At 29.3% G+C, this 12,049-nt stretch overlaps 1 protein-coding gene across 1 annotated transcript in view; it reads right to left on the bottom strand.

The window, feature by feature from the left end:
* LOC135922118 (uncharacterized) overlaps window positions 1–11,494 on the bottom strand; it is a 32,079-nt gene extending 20,585 nt beyond the window's left edge. Inside the window, exon 1 of the mRNA XM_065456532.1 lies at window positions 11,353–11,494. Within this exon, the coding sequence (XP_065312604.1) occupies window positions 11,353–11,431 (79 nt within the window). The 5' untranslated portion in view covers window positions 11,432–11,494. The remainder of the gene's footprint in view (window positions 1–11,352) is intronic.
* Window positions 11,495–12,049: the final 555 nt, after the last annotated feature.

Here is a 12,049-nt window from a genome sequence, read left to right as displayed (position 1 = left end):
TCATCTAATCGTTCATTTCAAAATTATTATAGGTGATAATATATGCCGTAGGTCATCATATAGTAATTAGCTAAACAAAGATTAAATTATATGAAAATGTACTAAGACTCATTTTTAATAAATGAACTAACCTAAATCATGCGCTCGTTTCTGATCATCTATATATCATACCCCTTAGTATCTGCCTGCAAAATGAGTGAAGCAAATTAAAAATATGACGTATTAATGGATTTTCTGTTATATTATTTGTATTTTATCAATATGTCAATCTTTAATATATTGCAATATATACATTATATTTGTGGAACACCTTTAAATATATATTTTTTGAATTGAAATAAATGTGTCTTTCAAAATAGCAAAGTGGCGAATACGATAGCATTAATATTATTTTCAAATATTTGATATAAATTATTATATTTGCGAAAAGGTATAGGTCTTGGTGCCATATAAAGTAGACATCGGCAAAGCCCGGCTCAGCCCGTCGAAAAGCTAGCATTAAAAAAAGTGAAATAGGCCGGGTAAAAGATTTATCGGGTCCAAAAATTTATACATAAAAATTGGGTTAGACTTCAAAAATCACTGATTTTTCGTTTAATGGGTCAAATCGGGAATTAAATTTTGATATATATTTTGAATTTCAATCTGATATTTTGATACCATTTGAAAATAAATTACAATATGTTTATTTCTTTATATTATAAGAGCTGTCTAACTAAAATACTAAATCTATAAATAAAATAGTAAATTCACAAAAAATTAAATAAGTTATTACAAATTTACAAATATCAAAACACAATAGATTTAACTGACTTTCGTAAAATTTTCGTTCCACGGCCGGAAATTGAAAAATATATCCTAGACGAGCATGACCTTTAAATAATGTGCCTGCGACTTATGCAAAAAATCTTAACAAGTCGAAACCGACCAGGCTGGGCTTTGGAGATCTCTAATATGAAGACAAAATGCATATCTAGGATTACTTGAAAAATTTAGATTTGTTGATGGGCTTGAATGGAATTGTAAACAATAAAGAGATGCCTAAATAATACTGGCTTCAGGGTAATAATATAAAAGTATAGGTGTTCTAATACAAATAACATGATTAAGTTTCTAATGCAATAGCGACAAAAGGGGAGGGTACGGCACATTTTAAATTATCCTTGATTTTGACTCTACCCATCCTTACTAAAATATACTTGCTTTAGTAGAGAATTCATTATTTTAATGTCATCAAAGGAAAATCCCTTCACCTCTTTTTTTTCAACATTCATGAAATATAAGTATATGTTTATCTTATGAAATTGTAAAAAAGGTATAATAATTTCAAATTTTATATCAGCATAAAAATTAAAGTTTTGTTTAATTTTAATTAGAATTAACAAGATGAAATTGCTTTACATTTAAAATGAATCAATGTAAGATAATTTTCCGGGAAAAAAATCCTCCAATATTTTCTAAAAAATAACCTCCCCCCCCCCTCAGGAAAAAATAAATTGCGGGTTTTCCAGAAGAATTATCAACAGGTTACCATTTAAAATATAAGAAAAACAGGTGAGTGAAGCCCCAAACTTTTATAATTGAACCTCTCCTAAGTAAAATTCCTAGCTATGCTACTAAATCAAATAATTGTAATATTGTTACAGTATTATTCATTTCGAGCACTTCACTTATTTAGAAAATCTAAATCTTCATACGATCTTAAAAAATATATAATTTAGGGCCGCTAATTTCAAATGGTGAAGCTACGAATGTATAGAAAATTAGCTGATCATTTCCTAGATTTCAATGTTAATAATCACAATTTGAACAATAACAAATGTATACATAAATAAATCGCATTTTTTGAGCCTATTTATGAGGTTCGTTCTTGTATAATTATAAAAATTACATATTCCACATAAATTAATATATTATATTAAATTTAGATATATCCGAAAATTTAAAAAAAAACATATGAGGCAATTACCGTCGCTTTATACTTTTTAATTACCGACATAGAAATATATTTTTTTTATTTATTTTAAAAATTGTCAAATCCAAAAATTTCTAAAAAAAAATCCGATTGTGACCATTACTATACTAAAAATATAATAATTCATATTTTACAGGCAATGTAAGCTATCAATCAGGTTCAGGCAATAAGTGCTTAATATACTGGGTTATTCTCACTTGGAATACATTTTGTAGATTCGATTTTTTAAATTTGTAAAAAAAACGTTTTCAATTATAGATTTAAAATTCAAAAATAACGCATTTATTGAGAGCGTTTTTTAAAAAGGTAAAATACGATTTGGTGGGAAATGTTTTTCCAGTGAGTTAGAATCCTTCTTATAATTTCAGAAAATTTAGGTATACTAAGATTTTTGAGTTATTATGCTTGCAATACAATCAACTGACTAAGATATTAATCAGGTAATTACACATATTGCTTGATTAAGGACATTGTTGATAACGTTATGTTGAAATTTGATTATATTTTTAGCATAAAAATTGAGAATTATAAAATATTTTAAATATACTATATATTCAAAAACAAATATTTACATTCGATACGAATTATTCGATTAATTTTTTTTTTTAAATATCATAAAATAATTCGTGAGAAAATATATTACAAAATTTTTTTAATTTTTTTTATTGCATCCAATTTTAAACAGAAAAAATTATTACAATAATCTAACGAAATTTAAATGCAGATATAAAGTTAATTTTCTTTGACCTCTGGGAGTTATTTTTCAAATTTTGAAAATAAAAAGTGCATAGCAATTAAAAAAAAACGCATGGTAATTATTCATCACTCTTAAAACGCACGATTGAAATATAGAAACTTAATATTAATGCCATAAAACCAGGGGAGGAAATCTAAAATATTACGCCTTTTATATTTTTTTGTCAGATGAAGAAAATTACAGGACTAGAAAACTTATTATACAAATTTAGCATGTAGTTTGAGGCAATTGATGTTGAAAGTATAATGATATATAAATCATTTCCTTTATTAAAAGGTTTGATACTCTGATTAATGTCTTTTATAACCATTTTTTGGTTTGAATAGGTGAAATTAAGCTCCATCTTGTTGGGTCATAAAGTTTTTAGAAAAGAATATGTCAATTGATGGCAAAAAAGATTTTGCAATTCTTAAAATTTAAAACATTTATAGAGTTTGTTCTATTTGTAAAGACTTGATTTTGCTAGGATTCTACAAATTTTAGAAAATTTTAAATCAATTAATTTAACTCGATCTTTACATATAAATTTTAATTATTTATTTAAGTTACCCAAAATTTTACCATACCAAAAAATTGTATAAAATTTATAACGTAAGACAAAAATGGTGAAATACAAGGCAAAATTAAGTTTTTCAAAATTAAAAAACATGCCTTAACAATTTAAATTAAAGATTCCTCCATAGCATACCCTTAGACGTATATGCCAACCCTAACCGATATCAGCCCTATTATCATAATCTTATCGAGGGACTACTCGATAAGCGATGCTTGATTTGTTAACTGTTGCATATCTGTCGTAAGGGTTTTTACCAAATTCAAAACTATCTAGGAATTTTAGCTTTTTGAAATTTAAATAATTTATGGCGCCTGCTATTTAACTTTAAAAGACCAAAGACCTTTAATACGGAGCTGCCGATTAGTATATGCCATAATACATACTGAAATATGATTCTAGATGTCTTTATAAATTAAAATAAAATATTCTCTATAAATAATTTAAGATTTTAAAAATTTGCGAAAAATCCAAATTTGCTACATTTAAGCGTTCAATTCCCTTAATTTTAAATCAATCATGATGTAGGAAAATAAAACTTGAGAGCTTAGTTTTTTCCCCCTTTCAATCCCAATCTTTGTTGAAAATAAACATATAATCTTTCTTTAAAAAAAGTCCTTTTTCTTAAAAAATAATATAGAAGACTAAATTTATAAGATAATATAAATAGCGGTATGTAAAATTGATTGTCTATTTATCTTAGTTGGGGAGACTATGGTTAATAGGCGCAAGGGGCTTGTCGGTTTAGCTGATTTTTAAATTTAATTATGTAATAGCATTATATAATATATTTGAGGCAAAAAATATTTTATACACATCAGCTATTTAAATTTTTTTATGACAAAATGTGTTTTATAGGGTAAAATCAAAATGTTTTTACATCAAGATATTAGGTGGCATTTTAATATGAAAAGTTTAAAAATAATAAAATTGTAGTGCTGTAAACATTTCTAAAAAAATCGAACGCGTTCACGTTCGCGTTCGTTCAAAATTTTATGATAAATTTTTTTTTTAATTTAATTTAATATAAATAAATGTCTTATATATTTTAACACAATATATTAGCCATGTTAAAAAATAATATCGTTTTATTCTGATATTTATAAATACAATATAATATGGCGAATAAAAAAATATTTTTAATTATAAAAAAATTTTTCTTATTAAATTTTATTTTCGTCCCTTTTCAATTCTCCAAAAAAAAGAAAAAAGAAGACATCTTGTCCAATTAAAATGTCGATTTCTAAAATATAATAATCTACACTCTTCAAAGATTACATAATATTATACCAACATATTCGAAATAATCAATTATTGCTCTTCCAACTACTTATCAACATTCGCGGAAAGCACAATTTTCGAGCAATAAAAAAAAAATAAAAAACAATATTTTATTTATTTTTGAGCATATCTCATCTTCCGGTTTTTATATTTTCTGGATTTTCTTATTCCCTGAGCCTCTACTAATGCCCGGTCATAGTTATCGAAATTGACTATTCTTTCCTACGATGATTTTCTCCAACAATTTCTTATATAAGGTCGTAGATAATGTTCTCTCCATTCACGGAAAATATCGTCCCTTTTCAATTCTCCCAAAAAAAAGACATCTTGTCCAATTAAAATGTCGATTTCTAAAATATAATAATCTACACTCTTCAAAGATGATATAATATTATGCCGACATATTCTAAATAATCAATTATCGCTCTTCCAACTACATATCAACATTCGCTTAAAGCACTATTGAGGGAGGCTTGTCCTATCAAAACTTTCTTTTTCAAATAGTAGAAGCGCTTAACTTCTTTTGGTGTAACGAATAGTTCTAAGACAACCTTAAGATTTCCCTATTTTGCGGCCGTAGAAAAATTTCCTTAAGTTTGAATTCGTTTTACATCTCCACACCCTAAAGATTTCCCCGACAAAGTTTAATTTTTTTTTTTGCATTTCTTGGTTTACCAGTATTTTCGATTATTTTTTTTTTATTTGCCAATGCATCTAATTTATTATTATTTTAAATTTACCAACCCTCCTAATTTCGATTGTTCATAATCTTTCTTTTTTCTTTCAATTTTTGATTTTTTCTTTCCCCCTTTTTTCTTGTTTATACCCCCCCACCCTTTTTTTTTTTGTTTGTAATAATACTTTTTATACTTTATGTACCTAGTCTTATTTTATAAATATTATTGTTTATTTATTATTATTTTTTTTTTCAAATTTACCAACCCCTCTAATCTCGATAATACTTCTGAAAGGATAGATCAGGTTTTCCTCTCATCCAAATTTTGATTTTTTTTTTCCCCATTTCATCTTTTTTTTTTTCTTCCAATCAAAATTATATCCGTTAATATATATATTTTTTTTTTTGTGTTTTCTCCCTTTCAAAGCCATCTCATGGTTAACTCTTGTTGTCAAGTATGCTTAAAAATAGTTTCGCTTAATTTAAATGGCGTGTTTAGGAAACATGGTTCACCCGCGTGCCACAATTCTGGAAAATTTCCCCTCTCTTACGGCCCAGATCCTTTAATTAACGCTCCTCACTCGTATGACCCCATTCCACCATGTTCCTCAAGCTCTGTTGATTTATTCCTTAATTCGCATAAGCCCCCTGTTCTTTCTAGGATCCCTATAGCCGCCCGAGAGTCTATCTCTAGGTTCCTCATGTCTCTTATAAATAATTTGAATTCGGATTTCTCCTCACTACCATTATGGTTAGACCTGGTTAGTTTTTGTTTTCGAGTCCTAGTTAAACCCAAAAATAAAATAAATAACTTATCTGCCTTAATTAAGGAAAAAGTTTCCAATTTTGGAAATACAATTATCGATGAATTTTCTCCTTCGTACGCTTTAAACCCCAACTCCTTCCGTCACAAATTGATCTCTGAAAAATTAGATCTTGGAGATATTAGCGGTGCGGCCCGAATATTGTCTTCCGATGACTCTATTTCACCTATCAACGTTACCATATTTAAACAACTACTTGAAAAACATCCACGAGCGTCCCCTTTTAACATCCACCCGCATGCCTCCTCCCCTATTCCCTTTACCTGTGACGAAGTACTTAAGTGCTTAAAGTCCTTTAAAAAAGGGACGACAGGGGGGTTGGACGGCTTCAGACCTGGTTTCTTTGTGGAGTTAATTCAATGCCCTGATAGTGGCTTCATTGACCCTTTGTTGAAAGCATTAACCGAACTGTGCAATAATATCCTCGTACGCGAAGTTCCCCTTTGCATTCGTCCTATTATTTTTGGCGCCCGTCTTGTCTCCCTGACCAAACCGGATGGCGGCGTTAGACCCATAGCCATAGGGTCATTCTTTCGTCGCTTAGTCGCCAAGGCTATCGTAAATAGGATTCGGCCTAAGGCTAGTTCCTTCTTATTTCCTTCACAGTTAGGATTTGGAGTGAGAGGTGGGTGTGAAGTGGCCTCACATGTTGCGCGTATTTTTATAAATACTGAGGCCGATAAGGTTTTCTGCAAGTTAGACTTCAGAAATGCCTTCAACACCATCCATAGGAGGGCATTCTTACCATCTTTTTTACACCATTTCCCAAAATATGGGAATTTCCTTAATTCCTGTTATGGATTCCCTTCGTTACTCAAATTCGGGGAATTTTCCATATCCTCCGAAGAGGGGATACAGCAAGGTGATCCTCTAGGCCCCCTGCTCTTTACTATAGGGATTCATGATTTGATCAAAAATTTAAAGACTAATTTCCAATTAGACCTTAATTTATGGTATCTCGACGATGGCTCTTTTGGCGGTTCTTTATCCAATGTTATGTCGGCCATAGAGTACGTTGAAATGGAAGCTTCGAAAATTGGTCTTTCCCTAAATAGGAAAAAGTGTGAAATTTCCTCCCTCAACAATAAGGATTTTATTCCTCCCTTAGATTTTACAATCATTCCGCACGAGGAACTCTGTCTTTTGGGTTCCCCTATTGGTTTTTCAACCTCCTTTTGTCAAAAAACTTTTGACGATTTGATCCATTCCCTTTCCAATTCACTCAAGAATCTTCCTCATCTCCCCAAGCATCAGTTCTTCTTTCTCACCAAAAAATGTCTTTTTCTACCTAAATTCTTACATTTATTTAAATCTTCCCCCGTTTTCCAGTACAATACTCTCCTTAAGGTCTTCGAATTAAAATTTAAACATTTTATCGAATCCCTTTTAGGCTTAAATTTTTCCGATTTCAATTGGTCCCTCGCCTCTATGCCCGCTTACCAGGGTGGACTGGGATTGTTACCCCCCTTCCTTATGGCAATTGCGTGTTTTCTTTCATCTCGAATATCCTTCGCCGATTCCATTTCCTCGCTTATCGAGTTGGACGATCCCCTTCTATCTTCAGCTAAACAAGAGTGGCTTACTCTTATCACCCAAGGCTCCGAGCAGCCAATTTCCTGCCATCTAAAGAGCTTCCTGGTCCCTATGCTCCAATGCTCGTTTGAAAAACTTTGTATGTATCCTGAGCTAACTAACCTTCAACTGCTCAGAAACGCAAAAAAAAACTCTAACGGCCATGAATGGCTAGACGCGATTCCGAGTGGTAAAAAGGAAACGTTACTCACAGACGATGAGTTTCAAACTGCCATTGGCCATAGGCTTGGTTGCCTTATCCCTTCTGTGGACACCTGTGCCGCCTGTCACAAACAGGTTGATCCTTTCTCTAGACATTGTTTCTCGTGCCTCAAAGTCAGTGGCCGTTTCCTGAGGCACGACAACCTTAATAGGTTAATCGGCAAAGCCTTGATTTCGGCCGGTTTCCCCAATAGCTTGGAGCCATTGGGTCTCCTAAATGCTGACGGTAAGCGCCCTGACGGCATGTCTTTAACGTCTTGGCACGGCGGCAAAAGACTTGTCTGGGACGTCTCTTGTGTTACCTCCTTTCCGGCTAACGGAAATACCGACTCCTTGGAACTACAAGAAACCAATAAGTTTAATAAATATAGATTCCTCCCTAACTCTTTTTTATTTATTCCCCTTATTTTTAGCGTCCTTGGAAACCCCGGTCCCCAATCCCTAAAGTTCTTAAATCAATTGGGTAGAAGAATTTCGTTAAGGACAGGGGTCAAAAACGAGTCCCTATCTCTTAAACAAAAAGTCCAATTTGAAATCCTAAAGGGGAACTACAAATGTTTCTTCGAAACACTCCCATTTCCCTCCTAGTTTATCAAATATAGTCATTGTTAATTTTATATATATTTTGCATCGCAACTATAATATAATATATATTATATTTTTTTTTGAAATATGTATTATTATTTTCTTTTCGTCTATTTTTATATATGCTTATTATTTCTAATTTACATATATAAAATAATATTAAAAAGAATTATTTATAAAAAAAAAAAAATTAAATTTTAATAACAATTGTTTTTATATTTTCATCTGAAACACTTGGATTTATTACGGCACTAGCGATACTAAAAACGCGCTCTACAGGGGGGGATGAGGGAATTGCAGTATTATACTTAATAAACAACTGGGGAATTTATTAAAAACATTTATTGTTTTGTCCTTGCGTCAAAAAATTGAAATAAGTTATCCTCCTCCAATCTATCCTTTACTTACTCGTCAAAAAAAGGATATCTCGAAATTAAAAGTTCTTGCATTAGCATTTCTAGGGTTTTCAATGCATTTTTTCAATAAAGCTAAAAGTTTATTTTTTATAGGTGGAAGTTTTATCTATGGCCATTGAAGCATAAATATTGGATGTATAATTATAGAAAGAACATATTGATCTTCAAATATATGTTCCTTTAAAAAAATAAAATATATGTAATTAATTATAGTGGTTTAATACTTATTGATCCCATTTAAGACTGCGTCTATCATTAGTTAAGCATATTTTAGCCACTAATTTTTTTAATTTTTAAATAACTATCTTTTTTGTTGAAGTCAAATATCCCAAATGCATTTTTTCTTCATATTTAATGATTTTACTTAGTTATATTGTATAAAATAAAATAAATATTACAATCAAATTTCGTTTTAAATTGAAATTTGAAGATTTTGAAACTGATATAATACTTTTTGGGCACATTTTACATTTGGTAAGTATTGAATTGGTTCTACAATATAGGGTGTTACTGTAAATATTTATCACATTTGGGCCATGATAATATTAATTCATCTGATTTTGAATTTTCAGAATCAGATAATGATGATGAAATAATAAAACCATGATTATACTTATACTAATCTATTAAAACACTAGTAAAATTGACATTGTATAAAATTTAAAACCCTCGTTTCTCAGAAAGTTTCTTAATCATATATCATGTTTAAATATATTTTTAAAAGTTATTAATTATATTAGTAACTAGGGGCTAAGGAGAATCAGGGCTAGTCGGATCAATCAAATTATACTTATAAAGATGATATATTATTATCTATTTATACAGTAATTAAAATAAGTATTCATTGGCTACTATTATATCTTTAAATCAATTCTATATGATAATGCAATAGAATTAGGAAAAAATATAAAAAAATTATTAAAAATTTTATTTTTTATAATTCAAATAATGTACTATTTTGTCATTTTTATATGAATTATTTTTATGTAAATGGTATAATAATATCAATAAAACATTGCCCGTAAAAATAATGGAATAATAATATAATTTATCCTATGGTAGAATTAATAAAATGATTGATTCTACAAGCCTCGGGTTTGGTGCTTGTTAGGGCAAAAATTCACTCTTACTAGAATCAGCCTTGAAAAAAGGTGTAAAATATTTGAAAAATTTATCATTGTATAAGATTAGGTAGATGTTTGGGTTATCTCATGGTATTTCTTAAATTCAAATACAACAATTATTTTCGGACCTATGATATTTTGACAAAAAATGCGCCGAATAGCCCCATATTACAGAGATATGCAAGCCTGGACCAAATTCTGACAGTAAAATTTTATTAAAAATGGATCCGAGCCAGACTATTAAAAAAAATAATTACGTTAAATTAATAATCAGCGGGAGAATGTTGTAAAAACATTTAATATTTATTCACTGCTATTTTAAATTTCCCATTGAAACAATTTACAAAATACAACCAAAATTATCTAAAAGAAGGAAATTCTAAATATTTTAGACTAAGGTAAATTATTCAATAAAGATCCAGGCCCTGGAAAAAATCCAAAAGAAAAAATATCTATGCAGGGCTTGGAGATAAAAAATTTTTCTAATCCGGGCAGGCCTAAAATTCGGTCTCCGCGCCTTGGGTATTTACATAGCTTACACAAAAGTTGCGAACTAGCATTTTAAAAAAAATCATTTGTAAGAGATAAAGTCAAAAAATTTAAGTTTGATCAACGAAAAATATCATCATAATCAAATATTCATTAATCTTTTAACCCACTTAGAACACCATGTATTTGAAAAGATCATAATATAATTTATATTATATTACTACCATATTTTTCTTAAAATAATTCTTCCGGAATTCTTTTAATTGGTTTTTTATTAGACAATCTAATAATAAAATATTTTATTGTCCTGAATTAGTTAAAACAGGTAGGTTTTATTTATACATATAATTTTCTCTCCAAGATAGGCACGTCAACCATTCGTAAATATCATGTTAAGCTAATAAACAATTTCCCACTACAAGTCCCCACCTCTACCACAAAAAATGCTTATAAAAAAGTGAAAACCCAAAATCATTTTTATATTAATCTAATAAAGCCAGCCAACATTAAGTGGACCTAAAAATCTTAAATATATGGCGAAACCCCGGCTTAATAGTGCCCCTCCCGCTGGCAAAATTCTGGATACGCCTATGTTCCCAGGCCTTAAACATTTGATTTATGCAAAGCACTATTAGTTTTAATCTTAAAATAATATTTTACTAAATGATGATAACTCCGGATAAGTTCTAGCACTAATATATAGTATTATGTATAAAAAATATGCCATATCATCAGCTGAGGATTTGCATATATTTTCTATCCTTAAGATTGAATTATATACTATGTGCTTAAAATGGTAAGATAGAATAGTATAATTCTCAGACTGCACTATATATTTTATGATAACGTTTAATGCATTAATAGTGTATTATATTTACCCGTAACTAAGCTCCAATATCCAAAGAAGCACAAGTGAAGAATAATTAACATTTGCATTTTCTGAATAATTTTTCCCATTTAAATATATTTTAAAAAAAAAATATTATGATTTATATATTTTTTATATATGCCATATATAAAAAAAATAAAAATTCCAAATTTATAGATTTTTTAGCTTCTTACACCTAAATTATTAATATTAAATTTTTAGGATTTTTATAAAAAGTATGGTTATTTTTCTGAAATGGGTGTCATCAATACAAAATAAATATGACGCATCATGAAAAAGAATTTATTTCAAAAAAAAGAATATCGATAATAATAATAAAATACGATAAGAATCTTAATTAATCAGGAATTCAAACTGTAATAAATATCGGTTCGGTTCAGATTCAGATTAATATACCAGTTTATGGTTTAGGTTCGGTTCGCAAATAATAATAATATCGGCTCAGCTTGAACTTTTAAAAACCGGCTCAAACCTTTTTACACACAAACATAATAGAATTATGTAATGGAATGCACATTTTTTTAAATTTATCTCGATTCTCTAAAAAATAAAATTTGAGCTTAAACAATTAAATTTTCAAAATTATCTTTCGACAAATTTTATCTATAAGAAAAAGTAATAAATTTTATGGCTGAGAACACTTCTATCCCTTGACTTAGATAGCTATAAATTTAAAAATAAATACT

This window comes from Gordionus sp. m RMFG-2023, chromosome 1 (genome assembly GCF_954871325.1).
Source record: "Gordionus sp. m RMFG-2023 chromosome 1, tfGorSpeb1-WG-v2, whole genome shotgun sequence".
Classification (NCBI taxonomy): Eukaryota; Metazoa; Nematomorpha; class Gordioida; order Chordodea; family Parachordodidae; genus Gordionus; species Gordionus sp. m RMFG-2023.
The sequence above is the reverse complement of the archived record's forward strand: the minus strand, read 5'-3'. Positions and strand labels throughout refer to the sequence as shown.